The 24526-nt window shown below is 32.8% G+C and overlaps 1 protein-coding gene and 1 pseudogene across 1 annotated transcript; one reads left to right on the top strand and one right to left on the bottom strand.

The window, feature by feature from the left end:
• The first annotated feature begins 5821 nt into the window (after positions 1-5821).
• LOC122582620 lies at positions 5822-15056 on the top strand. The gene is made up of 10 exons (XM_043755039.1): positions 5822-6852; positions 6956-7003; positions 7652-8659; positions 9511-10404; positions 10626-10775; positions 12769-12872; positions 13022-13382; positions 13519-13590; positions 14095-14210; positions 14543-15056. The coding sequence occupies exons 1-10, from the start codon at positions 5917-5919 to the stop codon at positions 14946-14948; spliced, it is 4095 nt and encodes a 1364-aa protein (XP_043610974.1). The 5' UTR covers positions 5822-5916; the 3' UTR covers positions 14949-15056.
• Positions 15057-15870: 814 nt separating this feature from the next.
• LOC122583765 lies at positions 15871-21372 on the bottom strand (annotated as a pseudogene).
• Between the last annotated feature and the right edge of the window lie 3154 nt (positions 21373-24526).

Raw genomic sequence — 24526 nt, 5'->3', positions numbered from 1 at the left:
ATTGATGGACATTGATTGATTATGGATTGTTTGAGTATGATTGATTTATTTATGATTAGGATAGTTGTACATACATGGAAGACGATGATACATTTAATGAGTTGCAGATGTGGTGGGAAGGCTGCAGGTGACCCTGTATACAAACATCTAAGATTCCTTAAATGTAAAGTCATATGAAATGTATGTGTATTGTGTTTGGTTGTGTTTGATGGACAAGATGTACTTGAGATAATAGGGTGGACATTTGAGGTGCAATATGTGCAAGTGCAATAAACGGGTACTTTATGTACTTAATGAGAATTGAATGACATGAGAACAATTTAGGAACATTGATGAACTTGTTTGACATTTTAGAACTTAATGGCTACTTGTTGATGTGCATATTTTGTGTTCTCGTGCATTACATGTGTTCTAGCTATGGTATAATTTGTGCAATGGATACATGTGGGTCTAGGTTGCGCTACGAGCCAACCTAAATTGAATAATTATGCCTTTTAAGGACTTATTGTAAGTGTGTTCCTTGTTCATTATCTTTGTTCATAATGCGAATGGATTTGGCTTTAGATCCTTGTCATTTGCTACTACGAACTCACCAACCTAGTGTTGACTTTGTTTAGTACACTTTTCAGGTATTTCAAGAGAATCCAAGATTTGTCGGTTGATTGATGTTTGTGTTAGAGTTTGGGGCTCGGACTTACATGGATCCAGGATTCATTCGCCCGTATTTTGCATTATGCATTATGTACTTGTTTGTTGTTGGATTCACCGAATCCCCTCTATTTCATATAGCTCATGTTCTACGATAATCCCATGCATACGCTATATCTTTCCAGTAGTATTTCGAGCCTAGCTCGGGGTGTTACATTATGGATGAGAATCATGATAAAGAAACTGACATAATTAATAAATTCTAAAATTATATTTTTATTAATTTGGTTTATTAATTATGTCGGTTTCCTTATCATGATTCCCATATATAAATTGGGATCAAGTTTTTTTATTCATTAGTTATTGATTGATATATGAAATTTCATATTTTTCTCTCTTTACACAAGTGTGTGTTTAGTGTGTGAATTTTCCAAGTTGTCAGTATTCATTGTGAATCAACGATAATTTGAAGAGTTGTTCTTGTGTATTCTTAAAATCAACAAGTTTCAATTGTTTATCCTAATTTTCGGTACTCATTTATGAATCAACGAATTTTAGAAGGATTGTTTCTGGGTATTCGTAAAATCAACAGAATCAATTATCTATCCCTTTTCTTGCTGCGTCAGATTCACATAAATAAAAATGAACTTGCTTTATTTTATTTCATATGCTTTACTTTGTGAAGATGACAAATTTGCAAATAAGTATTTATAAGCTTATATGAAGATCCATTTACTTTTGGTTACTCAACTTACAAAGATGCTATTGTGGACAAAATGCAGCAAGCCAGCAAGCTAATGTGTTGACGGAAAAGCTAGGTTCTTGGTGATAGTTTAATTTCATGTGATCAAAATCTAACAAATGACTGGTCTATAATATATACCCCTCCTTTCCATTTAGTTTTGTCTCTGTGTTGTAGCCACATATTACTTGAAGTATATATGTATCTAATTAATACTCGTATGTGGTTAATTCGGTATAGCAACACCAGCGACGAAGGAAGTTCTTCTCTCAAGGGTTGGTAAGAAGGTACGTAGGGTTTGGTCTTGGATCAAATAAGAGTCATAAGACCATGTATTTCTAGAGAATCACTTTAATAAAAAAGTAATATATATAGTTCGTGTTATTACTATACTCTATACGTGAGCATGTATAATTTCTGTACCGACCCTCAATACTTTCAAGGGTTATTTACTGAAATGGTTACATTTTTTACCTATAACTTTAAAATTATTCTCATCATACCCCAACTTATTAATTCTCCATTCGGATGATACCTGACCTGACGGGCATCAGTTTGGCCATTAAGTTGGGGTATGACTACTATAAAATTTAAAAGTTTAGGTATGAAACCAGTAATATGCTGGATAGTCCAGGTATCATTTATGTAATTAACCATTATTATTATTATTATTATTATTATTATTATTATTATTATTATTATTTTATTAGAAATTCATGGAAGTTACAAAAAATTAGTGGGAAGCCGAGATACTATATGGGCCCCCACTCCTCTAACTATAGCAAAACCAACCCTACTATATATATGAGCTGCTGCACATGCTCCAAAGTCTTGAGTCACGGAGAACTTTCGAATCCACTTTAGTATGGTCACGGCATCCTTTTCAAGTTCCCCAAAAGAAGAGAATGAGAAGGGGAGAAATCCATATCCAATATCCGTACACTTAGTCTTATATTTGACGCATTTACGTTGTGCAGCATCAATCACCGTGCTATAATTTGATATATTAATAGTTTTTATTAAAAAAATTAAATATTTACAATAATTTTTTTTATAAAAATTAAGTATTCTTTTATAAAATAAAAGTAAATATTTACAAAAAAATATCAATGTACTTTTTAAAATTATTTATTTCTAAATAATATTTTGTGTAATTAAAAACAACAACAACAACCATAATAATAATAATAATTATTATTATTATTATTATTATTATTATTATTGTTATTATTGTTATTATTATTATAGTAAAAACATCACTTCCATTAAAAATTAATAGGATTTACAAGAAATAATAATAATAATAATAATAATAATAATAATAATAATGGTTATTTACATAAATGATACCTGAACTATCCACTATATTACTGGTTTCATACCTAAAACTTTAAAATTTACGGTAATTATACCCCAACTTAACGGCCAAACTGACGTCTGTCAGGTCAGGTATCGTCCTAGTGGACAATTGATAAGGTCGGGTATGATAAGAGTAATTTTAAATTTATAGGTATGAAATCAGTAATATGGTGGATAGTTCAGGTACCATTTCAGTAAATACCCTACTTTCAAATAATCAAAATCTAATAAAGGACTGATAATTTGATTTCTAGCAACATTTGCAATAAATCCCAAAAAAAAGAAAAAAAAAAAAAAGAATTTGAAAGAAAAAGGTTACAGAGAAAATTAAGGGCTAGTAAACAACTTTCTAATAATTTTCATAACATCATAGTAAAGTGATTGCTACATGACAAAGGTTATAAAATTAGGGGGTGTTTGGTATGATGGAATGGAAAGAGGAGAAAGAGAATGAGAAAGACTTCTCTTGTTTGTTAACATTGAAAAAAGGGAATGAGAAAGGAGAAGTGAGAATCAATTTCATTCTCCCCATTCTCTATAAATTGTAGAGAATGGAGAAATTTTTTTTTTCTTTTCAAGATGTTATATGTAATATATTTAAAATTTTATTTTTTTTCATTCTCCCCATTTCTCTTGTTTGTTATTATTTAAAATTTTATTTTTTTATATATTCATTCTCTGTGAGTACCAAACAACGGAATCTATTCTCTTTCCAAATACTCATTCTCTTTCTCACCATTTCCATTCTCTATTACATTTCCATTATCTATGATTCTCTCTTACCAAACACCCCCTTATAGTAGTTCAACCATATATAATTACGATGTCTATTTGTGATTTGCCCGCAACATCCCCTGTTTCATCTTGAGGTGAAGCCTACTGTTTTTGTTGATCGTTTGGGATAAACACTTTTCTTCTGCACAAGACTTCAAATAACACAACCTCGAAGGAGTAAACATCCAACTTGTGGTTCACAAATCCGGTCTTTGCATATGTCGGATCAACATACCCAATTGTTACAACGGTTTCAGCTACCAGAAGACGGTCCATTCGCTCACTCGTGTTGCTCATCGCAAGTTCAAAACCAGATAACTTGGGTTCCAATTTTCGTCAAGTAAAATTTTGGAGCTCTTGATATTACGATGTATCACGCTATACTTGCGTGGATGTAATTTAGTGCGCGTGCGATGCCAGCACATATCTCCAATCTTTGTGTCCATGTGAGACTTGAATCGTTTAAATATTTGTCGAGACTTCCACGGGCCTCATACTTGTTTATGATGATCTTCTCGCCTTTTTCATCACAATACCCAACAAATGAAACTAGATTATGCTACATTTGTGAAGACCTTTTTCCGACCCGATTGATGAAAAAAAAAGACATTTTAAGAAAAAACAAAAGTCGGCACGAAAGGGTATTGAGCGGGCGGTGTGCTTAAAAAACGATGGAAGGTTCTAAAACATCTGACACTATATTGGCACAAAAAAGCTATTCAGGATGTTTGTTATGCTTGTATCATTTTACATAATATGATCCTGGAGGACGAAAACAAAGTCGTGTGCCAAGACTAAAACGATCAAGAACCGAGCCTAAATCCGGATTATTGAAGGCACCAAACTCCAATGGAAGTTCGGATCCAAAATCTGCATGTTGTAAAAAACCGTGAAACCCACAACATGCTAACGGCAGATTTGGTTGACCATCTTTGGGCGAACACACCACATGACTTCGAGCCTCCAGCCAATCCCTTCACAAATCTTCAAGAATATGTTAGCACCGACGACGACGACTCTGATTAGTTTTATTTCAAGTTTTTATATAATGTTTTTAGTGTGATGTTTTTTTTTATTTAAAAAAAAGTAGTATGTTTTATTTAGTTTATTTAGAAATCATAATTTTTTATAAAAAAAAAAAAGAAAAGAAAAGGGAATGGGGGGATACCCCTCATCATTGAGCTTGGACATGTGTCATGTAATGAGTGGAGGATGAGCATTCTCATAACTCTCCACTCCTCTTAGTCTAAGGATCCTTCTTTCCTTTTTAGTTCTGTTGACTTTTTAAATAAATTTTAGGCTAAGCTATTTTTAATATTTTTTCTTACAATAATTTAATATTTTATTCTTGTATATAGCAGTGTATTTGGACGCTTCAATGGTAATCATTTCGTGAGACTCGTGTTACAAGGAGATTTTCTGATACCTCCTATGCATTCACAATGGTCTAGTCACGCAACTGATCGAACATGAGAAAATCCTTTTTTGCATAGACAAAATGTGTACAATCAGATTAAATTTTCCAGACGTAATTCAATAGGTGTGAGAACTTGTATTAATATTGATTAAGCAAATGATATAAAATATATTAAATTATTATTTATATAAGGTGGTGTGACGGATTTTATTATATTTTTAGTCTTTTACTATTATGTATATTATATAAGGTGCGTGTGACGGATTTTACTATACTTTTAGTCTTTCAATTGCAATAAAAAGTAAAATGTATGATATTATAAATTAAATAATGAAATACAATAATATATAATATATTTAAAGAAAAAAATGATAAGACATCATGATTATTATATCATTATTACTATATTTTTAAGGAGATAACTTAGATCATCTAAGTTAAATGATGTTGTTCTCATAAACCATAAAACAATAAAATTCATGGGGGCCTTTTGGCATATGTAAAAATTAATGTGTGTGAGTTTGTGAGGGAACATCATCTAAGCTAGATGATGTTAATATCATATATCATTTTTTTATTTTTAATAACAAAAATCAAATAAAAAAGATAAATTAAAAAAAAAAAAAACATCATGATTAGCATATTATTGTATTGACTTTAGTTATTTTGGTACGAATAACAAAAAAAATTGATATGGATAATGATTCCAACTTTTATTCCACTTAATTTCTTTACAATATAGTAAAATAACAAAACCGTGTTGAATGTATTGAAGGAAATCAAGGGCCTCTCTCTCTCTCTCAGATATAAAGACGCCCAACTTCCGAAATGACAGACCGACTTGTCGTGATTTGTAACCTGGTAGATATAGATGACTTGGATTTAATGTTTGAGTGACTGTTGAATATATTATCTTCCTTCCTTCCTTTTCATTTGTAGCCCAGACCCATTACAAATCATCCCATATATATATATTATGTCGCCACTCATAGAGTTTGCTCATTTACGCATCCCACTACAAGAAATTAAATCGGCCACCGACAACTTTGCTGATGAACATATTATTGGAAGAGGCGGATTTGGTAAAGTTTACAAAGGACAACTGTTGCAGCGCGGTCAATTGACCGATGTTGCTATAAAAAGGTTAGATCGAGATGGATTGTCCGGTCAAGGGGACAAAGAGTTCTGGACGGATATTGCGATGCGTTCTAGCCTCAATCATGTTAATCTGGACTCTATTGTTGGGTTCTGTGACGAGGTTGGCGAGAGGATTATTGTAAATTATTGTGAAGTAAACGGAAGTCTTGACAAACATCTAAGCAGCCCAAACCTCACATGGTTGCAAAGATTACACGTATGTATTGGTGTGGCCCGGGCTTTGAGTTACATTCACTATGATACAGGTCGGAGTTATGATGTCATACATCGTAACATCAAGAGCTATAATGTTGTTCTAGATGGGAATTGGGAAGCCAAGCTATCTGGTTTTGGACTTTCAGTAAAAGTTCTTGCAACTCAAAGACATCGTCCTGTCAGCGGTAGTGCTGTTGGCACAATTGGTTACGTAGACCCGGTATATGTGAAAACTGGAAGTTTGACACGCAATTCTGATGTTTACTCTTTTGGCGTTGTATTGTTTGAAGTCCTTTCCGGAAGACAAGCATTGGTTAAAGACGCGGCCGGTAAATATCAGTTTTTAGCTCCAATCGCCACACGCCATTACGAAAAGGGAAAACTGGATGCGATTGTTGATCCTTGCCTAAGGAATCAAATGCACCCACAGTCATTTAAATTCTTCACAGACACGGCATATCATTGCTTGAAGAAAGACCGAGCAGAACGACCAGATATGGAGAAGGTTGCGAAAAGACTTGAGAAAGCCTGGGAACTTCAACGGAAACATGAAAATCCCGTAAGAATACTATCACATCCTTTTGCTTTCTCAATCCATCGGCATTAAGAACCTATATATGTGTTGAATCATTAATATATCTATTGTAATTTTGATATTACAGGCACACTTAAGACCTCCAGTCACTCGTATCTCGCCCAACTACCACAAGGTAACTAATCTTGAATGTGTTAGAAGTTCATATTATTATTTTAAACCTGAATTAATTTCTCCTAGCCAAGCAATTTGTTTGTACGTAGGTTGCTCAATCACGTCTCACTTGTTGATCAACTGATCAAGTATAAATGTATAATCGAGTCAGGCACCTTTTGGATGAGACAAAAGAGATTATATTTTTTCAACTAGATGACCAATGCGATTATGATGACCTGGTTCCTTTAGAATTATGATATAATATTGTTTTTGAATTGTTTTTTCTTTCTAAAGCAACAAGCGTAACATATTAATGCCAATGGGTTTGGTGACACATTGGTAAGGTCTTTGACCTTGGGGTAATCTACTTGGGTTCGGGTCTGACTCCTCACCTTTGTGAGAGTGGATTATTGAGAGGGTTTTGGGAAGTGCTAGGTTGCATCCTTGATATTCGTGTAGTTTAGAAGTAGGAGTAGGATAGATTTTTGTTCTAAAAAAAACATAACTTGTTAATAGAATTATAGAAGACAATTATAAATCAGGGGATTAACTAATTTTTAACCCAAAGAATGTTCTGCAGAAAATCTTTTATGCTTTTTTCTCTGATTCTTTGGGATTAGTGTTAGTTGTATATCTTATCTTTTGAAAATATACCACAATTATGTAGGAGAAAAACTTGGATCACATGAAGATTCAACTAGCTGATATAAAGTTGGCTACCAAGAGTTTTTCCGAAGCATATTGTATCGGCTATGGTGGATACGGTAGGGTGTACAAAGCAGAGTTGGAACATTTTGATAGCGACTGCCAAACAGAAATCGAAGGGAAGAGTAAAAGTGAATTTCTTAGAAGGCGCAGTACTGTAGCTATAAAACGTATTTTTTATAGAGCAGATGGGCAAGGTGAACAAAGTTTCTACTCGGAAATTGCATTGCTTATTAGATGTAAGCATCCAAACGTAGTTTCCCTTCTTGGTTTTTGTGATGACGGTGATGAACGAATCCTTGTTTACGAACATGCTTCCCACGGAAGTCTTGATGATTATTTGGGAAACACGGATAACATGACTACCTTTAATTGGGTGCAACGTATACAATTATGTCTTGATATTGCAAACGGATTGAAATACCTCCACAGTACTATAGTGGAGAAGCAGATGATAGTTCATCGTGATATAAAGAGTGCCAACATTCTATTGGGCAAGAGTTGGGAGGCAAAGATTGCTGACTTTGGACTCTCTAGAATCCAACATGCAAATAATCAAGCAAGCACTCTTAATACGTATCATGTTGCTGGCACAGAGGTGTACTTAGATCCTGAATATATGAAGACTGGAAAACTGAAAAAGGAATCAGATATTTACTCTTTTGGAGTAGTTTTATTTGAAATCTTGTGTGGGAGGTTGGCAACCGATGAATGTTATAATGTTGGCAATGACAAGGGGCTTCCATCTACTGTGCGGCGTTTAGAGAATAAGGGATTATTAAAGGAAATTGTTGATCGTAGAGTAATGGAAGAAACTGATATAAACAGTTTTCATCTAAATAGAGGACCCAATCAAGATTCTTTGGATGCTTTCATGAAAATCGCATACCAATGTTTGGCAGACACTGGGTCCAAGCGTCCAACAATGGGAGTCATCATTGCGGAACTTGAGAAATCTTTATACTTCCAAGTTAGTCAATTTTTATAAGTACTGCCTTTTTTTGGTTCATGTTTTTGAGGCCTACTTGTGAGCATGCATTGTTATCATGCATTATTGTTTTAAAAGAATTGTTGGTTTATAAATTTTCCATTATTCTTTTAATTTGTGACTTCCGGGGAGGGAGTACTATCGGGTAGTGAGATCGGGTATCACGATCAAGTAGTGAAGCCAACAAAAAGGAAAGAGACATTGAGTGTGGTGGGCCCACTAATGGTCAATAAAATGATTGTTTTACATTAATTTAAAATATGAAGTTTAGTTTAATCTTGTATTATGTTAGCAACTTGTTCTTGGCCAAAAACTTGAACTAGCGATGAAACATGGTTGGCCTTGCAACTTTTAAACTTGTAGTTTTCACTTGTTTTTTTTTTTTTTAGCTTATGAGAATGTATCTGTTTTTATTTTTAATGGAATATTATGTTTTTATTTTCATTAAATTATTATGTTTTTATTTTCATAATGTTTGAGATTTTGTGTATTGTAAATATATGGAAAAAAAATGAAATTTGTGTTGGCTATTTTGGTACCACTCCACCACTAGATTTGGGTAATTAGGTTACGAATTATGTAGTTTTAATATGAAGGGCTTTTATTGGGTAAAAATGATGTGGCATGTTTGGGTATTAGGGTAGCACTTCCTCCCCAATATCCCTAATCCTTCCACATCCCCAACTTCTAACTCACTTCTCTAATACTCAACATTCCATTATTGACATCTATACGAAACAATACTCAACCTACATCCTTGATTTGCTAAATTCAATATAGTTATCTACCAGACTTATAGCTAGTAGTGTCTAATAAATACTGACATTTTACAGAAGAACAACAAGGATAAGCTGAAAATTTCACTTGCAGTCATTAAATTGGCCACCCAAAACTTCAGTAATCATAATCTCATTGGAAATGGAGGTTTTGGGGGTGTATTTAAAGGAGAAGTCACTCATGCTAATCAACATCACGTCATTGCTGCAAAACGGTTGGACCGTCGTTTTGGTCAAGGAGAGCCTGAATTTATAAAAGAGCTTGAAATTCTTATGGAGTATAAAAATGATAATGTGATTGGTCTTGTAGGCTACTGTGATGAATGCGATGAAAAAATCATTGTTTATGAGTATGCAACTTATAAAAGTCTCGAACTCCACTTGAACAGTACTGATCTTACTTGGATGAAACGGCTCAAGATATGCATTGATGTAGCAAGTGGGTTGGAGTTCCTTCATGGAGGTGTTGTAAGAAATGATGCGGTGATACATAGAGACATAAAAAGTGCTAACATTCTACTAACTGCGGACTGGAAAGCGAAAATTACTGATTTCGGGCTTTCCTTAATATGTCCAATTAATCAGGAAATAGACTATGTCATCGACTACGCTGTGGGCACAATGGGATATTGTGACCCGTTATATGTAAACACTGGTATCTTAACCAAAGAATCTGATATGTACTCCTTTGGTGTGGTTTTATTTGAGATCTTGTGTGGTAGACGTTCATACATAAATTATGAACATGTGCCTCTAAACATTTTGGTTAGAAAACACATGTATGAAGGAAAGATTGGGGATATAGTGTTTGAGGCAATAAAGGAGCAAATTGTGCCAGAATCATTGACTACATATTCCAGGGTTGCCTTTAAATGCTTACACGAAGATAGAGAAAAACGACCAACAGCGGGTGAAGTAGTCTTACAACTTAAGCAAGCATTGGAATTTCAAGTGAGTTTACATTAATAAGAAAATATACAGAGGGCTACTTCCACTATATGCATGTTGAAACTAGAATATGTCGTCAATAAGGGAAATACTAAATTTTAAATAATCGTTTACATTGAGATCAAAAAAGAAAGGTTGATAACTGTTTGAAAGCCATTTTTTGTTATTATTTTGTATCATGTATGGACTAAGTTATTAATTTAAATATTAATCAAAATATGCAGGAGGATCATGAAATATGGGAGCCCAAATTACCAGGAGATTATAAAGAAATAATCCAAATGTCAAAAACTCCTGATCTCTACTCTGTTATGTGCAAAAAGGATCTTTACAACATTCTTTGCAAAGGAATTCTCCTTCAAGATGGAAAAGTGGTAATGTGCCTTATAGTGTGTTTACTGTATTCACATATACTCCGTATTATTTTATTTTGTGTTATGTGTATCTTCATCTCTTATTATTGAATTATGGAAATGGTCTCTATTCGTTTGGATAACAATAAGCATCTTACGAACTTGATACGGATCAAGTGGGTTTTGTGTTGGGCTGGGTTGGGCTGAATACGCAGATAGTTTATTAATATTTATTAATTACTTAATTTTCAATTTAGGTTGTGTCCTATTTAGATAAGGCTTGTAGCCCCTCTATATCCATTGGAGATTATTACTATTTTTACTTAGGGAGTTACAGGAGCTATAACTCATGTTTATCTATTTAACAGCCGACTTCCATCGGCTTTGTTTGAGTTATTACTTATGATTCGTTTATACATCCGCTGGTATTGTCTACTTGTTGCTATTTTCTGGTCGGTTACGTATCAATTGGCATCAGAACCGGCTTTACCTTTTGAAGTTTCATTGTTTCAACATTCTTAAGTGGTGGCCTATGAAATGGTGGCTTGGATCTGAAAAAGAAGAGGTGCCAACTGTGACCAACGAGCTCAGAGTGGTGGCTTGTCGAGTGGTGGGTTGGACCCAAATAGAAGGGTGTCTACCATGACGAAAATAGCCGTGACCAATGATACGTTGGGCCTTCAAAGGGTGGGGTATTGTTACAATCCCACATCGGCCAAGTATGGCATTGGTTGATTGTTTATAAGTCTAGGTGTCCCCTTCTCTTTTGATGCCAGCCTGTTATGGGATGGGTTCATATCAATTGGTATCGGAACTTTGCATCTTGCAACTTGTGGGTATAATGGCTTGTATGAGTGTTGATGTAAATGATGCTTTACGGGCCATATCGGCTCATGTCAAACAAGCCTTGATCTTTATAAAGGAATTCAGGGAAGAGATAAGGTCAGCTAGAAAACAAATCCGTTTACCGGATGTTAACTTGGTTGGTTAGGCAAACCGAGGAAATTGAGAAGAGTAAGGAAGGAGAAAATCGGCAAATAAATCAGAAAGCAAGTCAAAAATAGCGTATTTCACATTTGGAGCCAACTATGCCTGATTCTGGTCTGACTTCAATGCCGGGGATTGGGGTTTCGACTTCTAAGATGACGGGCATTGAATCGATCAGGTTTCGACCCTGTCACAGTCGACCTTGACAGCAGTGACTGAAATTTCCATAGAGACAATAACAGGGCTTGCCAGCATGTGGCAAAGAAAGAGGAAGATATTGGCGGTCGCCAAGGGGAAAGGAATAAAGTGGTGGTGAGTTATTCGGCAGGGGCCTGTCTTGGAAGTCAACGGCAACAAAATAGTGAGCGTTGGTCTCTCCTGGAAGTGTTTTTTCAATGTGTCAGATGTTTTGCTGTTGATATTTCTATATACGATTGTGGCCAAAGGATTCATATGAGAAGTCGAATTTCCCAGTGAAAGTTTGGAATCTTGGAATCACGTGAAGTCAAGTTTCCACACTATGAGGACAAGTTGTATTTTACGATGGGGAGTAATGATAGGGATCAAGTGGGTTGGGTATTGGGCTGAATACGGCTGAAAGTTTTTTACTATGAGTTAATTACTTATTTTCCAAGTTAGGGTTGTGTCCTAATTAAATAAGGCTTGTAGCCACCGTATTCCAGGCATCGGAGATTATTATTATTGTCTTATTCAGAGACATAGTGAGTTACAAGAGCTCTAATTCATGTTTCTATTTTTAACAGCCAACTTCTATAGGCTTAATTTGTTTGTGTTATTAGTTTATTACTTGTTGTTTGTTTATACATTCTGTTGGTATTTTCTACTTCTTGTTGTGGTCTGTTACACATTTGAACTCTTGGGCATGATCTATCCCTAATTCTTGTTTTTAACAAACTTAAATCTTGAGACAAATAATATACCATAAATATTTTGAGTAATGGTTGGAAATATTACATGCATATAAAGATAATTAAAATCGGGTCATTTTGTTTGATTTGTATAACAGTGGTTTTCACTTGGAACTAATGGAGTAAGACATGAAATGATATCAGCAAAGTTTTCGTACAAGAGCCCGAAGTCCCATAGGTGGCTAACTATTCTGGAATCAAGGTTCCTCTTTTTCACTTGTCTATTTGTTTTTACAGACCCATGTTGGTGTTTGCTGCACTACTTGTCAAAATAGTATAGATGACTGGATAATTGTAATGGATCTGAGCTCTACCATTAACAGATTATAGTATGCTAACTGCTAAGTGCAGGTTTCCCAAAGTAGCTGAGATAACAGATATTTCGAAACTGAAGACCCGAGTGAAGATCAGGACACAATTTTTATCTCCAGGCGTCAATTACAGGGTTCATCTTGTTTTCAAGTTCTGTTGTCCAAGAAAAGCTTCAAGTACACCCATGTTTGTGAATCTAACGTACAAGATGTGGAATGAAACCTTACATTCGTATTTTGCAACATGGAGAGATGAGGACTGGATGATGATAGAATTGTTCCAATTCTTAAATAACAAGAATGTATACGATTTTAAGATTCAACTAGAGAGCTTTTCACGATATTATTGCAAAAGTAGACCTATCTATGTTGAAGGCTTTGAGTTTCGAGCAATGGACAATGTAAGTTAAAATTACTTTATGGTTTATCTTCTAGTAGACCTATCTTTGTTTTCAAGTTCTGACTTCTGAATTCAATATTGAGGTTTTACACTTTCACATTACAAATTAATAACGTTTTCTTCAAAACTATATGCAGGTGAAACGTGAAGAAATTAATAGGTTGAAGGAAGTCCAACAAGCATCGAAATCAAAATTGAATAGTGATGAGGTGAGAGTATTGTCAACTTCTGCAGAGTTTTTTTAAATAGCCTAATTCCCAAAAAGAGAGAAAAGGTTAAGATAGAAAGAATGTCTTTTTCTTATCGGCTATTGCTTTCTAAAATGATCAAACTATATATGGATTTTTATTTTATTTATCTTGAATACTCAACTAAAAACCGTCTTACGTGAGTATAAACCTTTCAAATTCGTCGATCTTGGCTACCAGAAACCACTACCTGTTTCAACAATTTTGGTTGGATGCCACATAGGATCAGAATTGAAAAGGTGTTCCTTTTAATCCTATAAAAATTAATGCTAATGCTGGAGTTACAAACAAAGTTATTATCTTTTTTAGAGCAATGTTAGACTAACAAACAAGTTTTTACTCACAAAAATTACAAACACATATGGCATCCTATAGGTTTGTGGTATTTGTAATACTATTCTTTGTGGTATTTATCTATGTTCTTTGTGGTATCTGTAATATTATTCTTTCAATCCTTGGATACAGTTAACGTTGCTAAGAAAAGCTGAACTAATAAAACATCCTATGATTTCGGCAAAAGGTGCTCTTTTTGACTCATCTAATGTGAAGCTTTTCGACTTGAATTCCTCTGGAGAGTCCAGGTTTGTTTATCATTCTTACTTCATTATGTATTCCCATTATAACAAGTTTGACACCGTTCTTTTATATATTCTTGTACACACCAGTTAAAAACATAAGTTATTAAAAAAAAAAAATAGTGTGCTTTAATCACTGAAAACTTTTTCTAGTTATCTATATTCATATTTTAAGAACAAAAACTCTTGAAAATATTAACAAGGCGTCTAGTTGCAAGCTTGAAAATTTTGAACTAGTGCTATGATCTAATCATGCAAGATTAGTGAAAGAACATGGGTTTTTTAGGATAATATCCCGAAGAATATTTTGTTAATCGCATTATATATTAAACCTTCAGATTTCCAGAAGAGATTGAACTTCTATCACAACAAGTACTTCATATCAAGTGCAAAATTACTCAAACCCAGTTGTTGCCAAATACAGAATATGTGTGTTATCTTGTCTTTAAGCTTTCAGAAAAGTGTCGTGGGTTACATTGTCCAGTAATAATACGAGATCTACTCCGTTGGAGAAGCAAAGAGGTCGGGATCCTTTATTTTAGATCCCCAAGCCCATGGAATTTACGCGATGATCATCACGTTCCCGAAAAGAGAGAAGATGGATGGATGGAGGTTCTTGTTTGGAAAAGTAACTCAGGTTTTGAGCCTAGAAATGATTATATCCCTATCAATTTAAAACTGATAGTTTACGAAGGAACTCTGTCCGGCCTTATTGTGCGTGGCCTCGAGTTTCGGTCAATGTAAAAATGTATATCATTATAACTGCACGGAATGAATATTGTGTTTAATTTTCGTTGTTTACACTTGATTACTGTTGATTTTAAAGCAATCTAAGGAGTTAGATAGTGATTACAGGCTGCTGGAATCGGAGTTTGTAATCGGATATGTGTTTAATCCATCTCTTACATCTCGTTAATTGACTGCCAATTCAGTAACGTCGTTTTCAAATTTACAGCTGTGAATTAAGATTGTGATAGTTTGCTAAACATTCATTGATTAATTTGATTCAGTTAATGATAAAACGAGCTCGCGGTTTCAATAGTTTATTGTTTGGCAATTGTTTTTGGCTGATTTTTGTTTGAAATTTAGATTTTTTCTAGCTCGATACAGTAGTTTTGTTGGCTGATTAGATATTTAGATCCATGCTTTTCAATTTGCTTATTTTGGCATATGCACACAACCTGTTTGATGAAATGCCTGAATGAAACATTCCATGCATAACATGGAGAGACAAAGAGTGGATGATGCGTGAGTTGGACCGATTAATTAACCAGCTTTGAGTAGGAATTTAATTACCTTAAGAGTTCTTTATACAATTATACTGTATGTAAAATTGTTTTAAAAAAAATGTTATATGAGAAGGCAGGTTATCTTACTTAAAATTTATTTAATGATTGTTTGTGTGACTAACTGACTGTTGCATATTATGTTCCTTGAAATTTATTTCATTTGTAACCCAAACCTGTTTGCTATACATAAATCATCCCATTTCGTTGTAATTTGAAGTTCACTCTTTTAAAACCATCAATAATCAAGTAATAGATACTTCCTTATTATTATTCTTTTCTAGCTAATTGACTATCTTCATATTTCTGTTTATGACTACGTATTATTTAATACATGATCATATCATTATTGTTATTATTATTACTCCGTGTCATTCAGATTATGTATTGATCATATATTGATGTTGTGTGTATGCAAGAAGTCTGTGGTCTTGTTGGAAGATAGCCATTTCTTCTTCTTCTAAACATACGGTTGCTTCAATACCATCTCCGGAAGGAGTATCCATGAAAATAAACATACTCACATCTTCATTTCCAACTCGTAGCATTGCTCGTACCGAGTTTCCCCAACCAAAATCCACTTGACAAATAGGAAACCTACAGAAGCTAGTAGTAAGATAAGTTCGACTTCGACCATCCCCAATAGTTAATAATATGTTTGACCACTTTTTTCCAATTTCATCCACATCTCTTACTACTTGAAGCTCCATCCTTTCTTTCCTCAAACTAGTAATCACATCGTTCAACTTGATTTTACCTGATGATGAATCCGCATTATTATTAATCGTTGCCATCACAAATCCAATCATGTTGCCAGCCCCTAGTTTTGGAAATTTCGAACCCCTCAAGTTCACTGGTTGCGTCAAGTATGAATATTGTGGTAAAGAAGAACCTGATTTTGTCATGGCGGCACCCATAGCACATTGAGAGATTAAAGATGTCACGGAATCAAGCCGCCGTAGGGTTCACTACTGTAGTAGTACTACTACCTGTGCCCATGATGGAGTTAATAATCTTATTCTTGAGCTCATTTAATTTTGAGTTACAAAATACGAATCTCCTTGTTACATACTTAACTGCTTTTCCATTATGCTCTGGAGTAGTTGTTTTATAGTTGCTTATGGAGGAGGTGAAGGAGGAGGAAGACAAGGACGAGGACGAGGAGAAACTAAGCTTAACTGGAGGCGTCTCACCATGTGTGACAGCGGCCCAGTGGTTCATAAAGCTAACCATCGTGAACCCATCGGCGACCTTATGCTCTATGGAGACAGTCAATGCGACTGCACCGCAAGTGAAAGGGGTCAGCTGGACCTCCACTATACTATTGTTAACAGCGAAACCAAGTTTAGAATGGGGAAGGAGTTGGTCTAAGGCCTCGTCGTGCTCTTTCTTGACAACAAAGTCATCAAGTCGGCTATCGATGGAAGATTCTAAGAACTCGACTCCTTGGTCGTTACAATCAACGTGATCAGGTAGCAACAACCTACCTGCAAATGGATAGTATTGTGTTAGACATTGTGATAGGGATTTCTTTAGGATGTTAATATCACCATTGTTGTAGTTTTTATAGAAGAAAATCAATGCAATGTGGATGTTTGGAGCACACTTATCAACCACCGAAAGTTTATAATTTTTGAGGTGACAAAGTGTCGGGGAAGATGGTTTGATTGTTTCTTGAGATATGAAGATCATTTTCTTAATTAAAATATATGGCAATATATTTATTCGAAGATATGGAAAAATAAATATGCATGCATCTCTCTCTGACTCTCTCTCTCTCTATATATATATATAATACTAAGTGATACTCGTACATTACACCGGGCTTTTCTATTTTCTTCATAATTCATCATAAATAACATGTAATTAAAAGATCTTATAACTTCAAATGAATAATCATATATAATAAAATAAATATAATAAAATGTTTTTAAAAAAGTTGAAGTTAATTAATATGTATTACAAAGAAAAAGATATAAAATTGATTGGATTTAAATATAATAAAATGTTTTTAAAAAAGTTGAAGCATATCTTTATCGGGCTGTACATTTTGTTGGGTACTGTAGGGTTATAATCAGGGGTAGTCATGTATATATATAAAATATGAAAGTTGATTTTGTAACTTTATGTTCACCGGGCTGTATATTTTGTTAGGTACTGCAGGGTTATATTCGGTGTGTAGTCATGTATATTTATAAAACATGAAGGTTGATTTTGTAACTTTATGTTTAATTTTTGTATATGCAATACCTAATGTAGGTACAATTGTGCAGTACCTAATATTTTTCCTTAATATAAACAAAAAAAGAGTTATAGATGACTTAAAAATCAAAACATTCGATCCTTTTTTACTTTTAACTTTTAAAAGAACAACATTCAACTGGCTGGTCATAATCAAAAATTGGATTGTTCATTTATATCATAATAATTATAATTAAAAATAAATTGAATAAAAAGATAAAAATAATCATAAATGGATTAAAGCAATTATAAATGAATTTAAAACCACTCTTGAGATCGATTCGGGAGATGGACAAAGGTCATATGTTCTTTAGTATGCACTTTTTATCTAGTATATTTTGACTTTAAAGATATATATGTATAATAATATGTACATATTTTAAAGGGTTATATATATCTAGAGATGTATGTACATTTTTTTAATTGTGTGAAATAAACTTTCATTCGATTTATTGTATGTAATTAACCTCTAAATTTAAATAATTTGTGTAAGAAATTAGTTGGATGCTGACGTGGTATCACCTGACTTCAATCTGAGACGTGACACAATGAGTGTCCTCAGCATCAGCATTAGCTCGTTGCTTACAAAGTTAATTACATACACTAAACCAGATGAAATTTTTTTACATGTGTCAAATTCTTATGTTTTTCCCATTTAATTTTTCTATTATTTATACTCCACCCCATCCAATGTAAATCCTAATCACTATTAGTTAGCAACAAATAAATGTTAAATAATATAATTGATATGACATACTGCATTTGCTTAGTTGTCATTTTTTTCTATTTTTATTAAATGTATTTATACTGTTATATAAACGTATTAATTTTTTTTATAATTATTTTTATTATTAATTTTATTTTGTTACTTTTATTGTTGTTCTTATTACTATTATTATTACTTTCAGATAATAATTGTTATAATTAAATATTATATTTATTTAGTCATGTTTTAACATATTTAACATATATCATATATTCATAAGCTATAATTTTATTATTTGTATCAGTCGTAAACTTATAATTTTTAAAATATCATAAATTAAAAATAATAATGTATCTATCATAAATGATTCTAGGCCAAAGAAAAAGTTAGCTTTTCCAAAAGACACATATTATTACCCATCAAAGAAGCTTACAGACGTAGACCATCTCCTGATAAGCTAGGAAACCACCCGATATTAGACACGTATTAAGGCATAACGACCTTGGTGATGGGAGTTGTGACCATGGTACGTATGACATACATGCCGAAAAGCTAACAAATTACACACTCTACTTTAGTGGCATTCATGAAGATGATGATGATATGAGAAAAAACCAAACGCGGTCTCACAAAGGTGCAAGCACTATGTGACTCTACTGGTGAATGGTGGCATCACCCGTCTTTTTGTACAAACACTATCTAAGTGAAACTTGTGCATTGTACGCCCTATTTTGTTTCCTAGTAAATTCAATGCAAATAACATGCAACAAAAAGGATGTTGTACCCGTTCGTTGGACGGACTCGTTAATACTAAATATTATCCATTAGTACTATTCTTATTACTTTTTACTAATAAATATCGTGTTGTAATGAAATTGAGAAAATGAACGTAAAACAATAACGACAACATTGTGTTAAAATATAGTTTATCTTTGTCAAACTTAAAAATGCGTTAATTTTAGTGAAGTTAAGTATGATTGAACAAATAACGATGATAATAGATATACGTGGGGTTAATAATAATATTTTTAACTATTACCTAACTAAATTAAGATGATTATATATAACATAATCAATAACCTGCATAAATATAAATTGTTTATATGACAAGAAACAATATATTTTAAATAACAATAGCAAAATAACGACAACTACTATACGAAACCAATAAATTTATGAAAATAAAAAAAAAAAAGATGCACAATATCGGGGGAAAAAAAAAGAAAAAACAAACTATTATAGTAGTATTAACAATGAGATGATCTAGTAAATATTTTGATGGTTAAAAATGACACTTTTTGACAGTAAAAGTAAAATTACATCTAATATATAATTTGATATTCAAACCATCTAAGCTCATAGGTTTACAAATTATTGCAAAAATATATAATGCGGAATAACGGAAATGATGTGAACTAATATATAAAATTTAGTTGATGATAGCTACAATCTAATAAATCAATAAATATAAGAAAATTATGTGTAATAATTTTTATATATGTTAAGAAAAATCAATGTTTCATAAAAAGAAAAAAGGTTCAAGTGAGAAAGCAATTAATTAGTAGTATAATCAAGAAAGAGATGAAAAATTAACAAATGATACTGTACATGTTTTGAAAAACAAAATGCAAAAGACAACTGATATGATATATATATTATAAATAGAAATTTATCAACATAAAACAATAGAGCAATTAGCTAGAGCTCTCTCCCATGAAACAATAGGTCGCGCGTTCGACTTCTAGCGCAGGCAACTTAATTTTTGATGATTAACACTAATACTTAGGTGGAAGGTGACGTGGAATCTGATGTGGCGAGCGGAATAATATGACATGGAATCTGATGTGGCGAGCGGAATAATATGGTGATGACACATCAGAAAAAGCTGACATGGCAGGCTCAGAGAGTGTCACGTGAGCACTTTCTGATAGCCTTTTATATATATATGTTTTTGACCCGCGCGATGCGCGAGCTGTATAAAAAACTATATAATACACTTTATATATGAAGAAACAATAGCGAACATATTTCATTAGAATTACGTGATGTGAACTATATAAATAGTTTAGTAACATTGAAACATATGGTTATACTTTAAATTGTCATTAAGAATTTAGTAATATGTTTTTCTTCTAATAATTCTAGTAATTTGCCTTTTGTTGTCACTAAATGATCTACATCTAAAACATGTATCATGTAGTCGTTTTGTTACAACAGAACTCAAAGACATACAATTTGATCCTTAATGTAGAGTGACAATTCCATTACATTTCTCTCCAAAAAAGTTAAAAGTCACATGAAAAATTACAATTGGCTGGATATATAATTCAAAGAGGATAATTTGACTATGCTTTATGTGTTGAATGTTCTTCTTAACATCCAAAAAGTAAAACACTTATATTCATTTAAAAGTGTTGCTGCGATCTTTAGAAATGGATTATCAACACCATGGTGGTTTTAATTTTTGTTTAATCTAATTGACTAATCCAAAAGAGGTAGAATGTGCCGTTCCAAAAGAGAAAGAAAAAGAAAATTAGGATGTAGAATTTGGCTTAAGGGTGGGGTAGGTCTCGGACTCCAGGTGATTTACAATTACTTGAATTTATATGACTCAATTTTTTTTGGGTTTTGCTAAACGAAACCCTAAGGGTTTTTGTTAAAGTGTATTAATTAGTTTTACGTTTACCATAAAACCCATGTTATTTGTACTTACCGGCTATTGGCAAAGAAGAAGGTATACACCAAGGTAGTTTTTATACTTAAAAGAGGATATTGTTTATTAAAACAAAAAGTTTAAATTTGGAACATATATTCAAGGTGTAGTTAATATAATGTTAAGATTTATGAGTTTCGATGTTATCTTTTAACTACTTAAATTTATTTTTTACACTTAATTTGTTTTATTTATTTGTTTTATTTTTGTATATTCATATAGTTTTGAAAATTTCCATATAATCATCATAAGAAAAAAAGAAGGGAACTTTATATAATGTTAAATAAAAAAGATAATGAAATATCATTAGGTATAGACGTGATTTTTTAGTTAAAGAGAAGATATCATTTTATCTAATGAGAAAATCTTAGATTTTTACAATATATTTATTTATTTATTATTTAATTAATATATATTTAAGTTCATTTTTTTTCTAAATATACAGTTTATTTTTGAAAAAAATATGGAATTGACACATAGGATAAAATCCTATGTGGCATTTTTTTAATATAGTTTTAGATTGCAAGAAGGCTTTAAAAAGCTTGGTTAAGTACTTTTTTATAAGAGTTATAGATAGAGATAAGCACATAATCGTAACCATATATAATTGTCAAATTCGTACGAGTCACGAGTCGACTCGTACCAGTCGAGTCAAAACAAGGTGAAAACGAGGCGAATCGGTTGGTGACTCGAGTTTGCTCCAGACTCGTAACATGGCTCGTGTTTTGTTGTGCGAGTCTGTCCGAGTCATGTTCCGAGTCACAAGTCATAAGTTTTAGCCTTTTTTTTCAAAAAATTTTGTCTTCTTTTATAAATTAACTCTTTTGTTTGCTATTACATTGACATTATTATAATAGTATATTCTATTTTTAGCTGAATATATCAATGAAATATTATATTTTACAATAAATACTTATATATAAATATAAAATTATATATTTTCAAATATCCTGACTCTTACGATTCGAGTCACGGGTCAAAAATCATATTGTGAGTCTAGTCAAAAATCACGAGTCGATAACTATGATATTCATGACAGAGTTTATATTAATAAAATTCTTTAAAAGTAAGTATTTTAGTTTTTAGAAATTATTATTTTATATTTAGAATTTGATTTTAATGATCATTGATATAGAAGTTGAATTAGTTTGGTTTGTTGGTCAACTATATGCGCATCCAAAAATCTTTTATGTAATTAAAATTAATTTGTAACCTATTGATTGATACATAAATACCGTATGCAATGAAATAAAAGTTTGTGTTCTTTCTAGATAGAAGGCCTTATTAGGTACGGTCCCTGCCTCTTTGTCACCTAAGTTAAGCTCAACACTCAACCCTATAGAATATTTTATACTAGCTAATCAACCCGGATGGTTACCCAGACATGATTAATAAATCACAAAAAATAAAAAGTTATTTGATATTACGTATATACAATTGCTAGTATCATATAAACAAAACATGAGATAAATCATGATATCATAAAATATAAATACAAAATGAAACACGTAGATATAGATGACTAAGTTGTTCTATAAACTAAATAACATAGTGTTCTAATTTAGCTATAATACCATCCACAACAAAAGTCGTCACGTGATGCGCAAACGCTTGTAGAAGCTCCACGTTTCAACTATAGTCTAAAAATAAATCCTCCGTTCTAGTGTGGTATGTATATATGTTTATTATAGTCTCCCTGAGTCCCTGTTATGACTTTAGTCCAGACATCTAGTTTTAAAGTAACAATAAGACTATAGTATTATGTTCCCAACTTCAGAATAACATAAGAGTGGAAACACCAAACTACGAAGATGATGACAACTCAAAGTCATGCAAAATGTTGTGCAGGCCTTACAGTAACATCCTCTCTTCATATATCATCATAACTGTGAAGACATGATTAGTGAGTATCACAATGTAACATCCTCTCTTCATATACAATCGTAACTGTGAAGACATGATTATTAATTACACTAACATCAAAAAATACGTAGTCATGCACAATGTTGCAAAATGAACACCAACACTATGAAGACATGATTATTGTTTCTCTAACAAAATTTGCTAGAGAACATAGAAGAAGTTGTTGAAATATGATCACGTAAAATGAACGTATGTCCGAAAAGTATTTAAGCCTACGGGGTCACACCTCAACGTGAATGTAACTATAAAGTGATTCATATATTAAATGTAATTTATTAATTAATTTGGTCACGAAAAACTAACGGAGGTTCATTAAAAGAGTTAAAAGTTAACGGTACTTAACTAACGGACTTAACGGAGAAGAGTTGGAATTAGGAAACAATTAGGAAACCCCTATAGAATGTTCTAGGGGTGGGGGACGGTCGACTAAGGGTTCCAAAACCCTTAAACTTGGCCATTAAGTTTCCTAAACACTATAAATAGAGCCCTAGGTTAATTGTTTTTCACACACAATTAATTAGGTTTTCTAAAACCCTAATAATCTCTTCTCTCTCCCTCCCTCTTGGTTCGTTCGACCTCCACACGAAAAAAAAGGGGTTTTTGGTTTTTGTTTGGGTCGAAATTATTAGCTAGAAACAAAGGGTTGTTCGATTCGTGATTAAGTACTAGCATACATACGTTCCAACGTTGAGTGTGCAATCGTAGAGAGGTTAATTTAAACCTTGTTCTTGTTTTAATCTCTCCATTATAAGGTACATATTCTATACTTTGGTTAATTACTTAAACTGCATAGATCTTGTCTTCCGTTGCGTGCTTTATGATTTGTTGTGATAAATAGTTATATAACCCAACAGAATTGGCCACTTAATTGACAAGGAAATGGTAGTACATCCTCTCTTCAATATCATCATAATAGTGATGACTTAACAATTAATACGGAAAAAAAAAGCAAAGAGAAATATGAACATCAGATTCCTAGCAGCATCATATCAAGCTGAAACATGAAGTTGAACACTTCATGGATGAACATAGAATTTGACTATATTGGTAGAAAGCACATATTCATTTTACTGTGCACTAAACTTATTCAACTCATGTTTTTGGCCCTGATGTTAAAATAACGTAATCACGCGCCCCTAACCTACTAAGTGATGGCTCAGGTCCTGAGATAATCATTTGTCCACCCGCCAGCGGCGGCAATGCCTGAGATAAAAGGCGGGCACAAAATTTCTTTAAGAATAGAGAGAACAAAGATTGTTAATTTCTTAGCTTCGTGACTTATAATGTATAGAAGTGGATTATCATATAATTACTGTTGGATATGTTATGAGACTCTTTCCACTAATCAATGGGAGCTAGCTGAAATGTATATGTTACCGTAAGATTGGATATGTTAATTCACTTTCAACAATTAAATGCATCTGAATTGAATTACCTTAGAAATAAGCTTTCC

This window comes from Erigeron canadensis, chromosome 9 (assembly GCF_010389155.1).
Source record: "Erigeron canadensis isolate Cc75 chromosome 9, C_canadensis_v1, whole genome shotgun sequence".
Taxonomy (NCBI): Eukaryota; Viridiplantae; Streptophyta; class Magnoliopsida; order Asterales; family Asteraceae; genus Erigeron; species Erigeron canadensis.
This window is presented reverse-complemented; position numbering and strand designations above follow the sequence as displayed.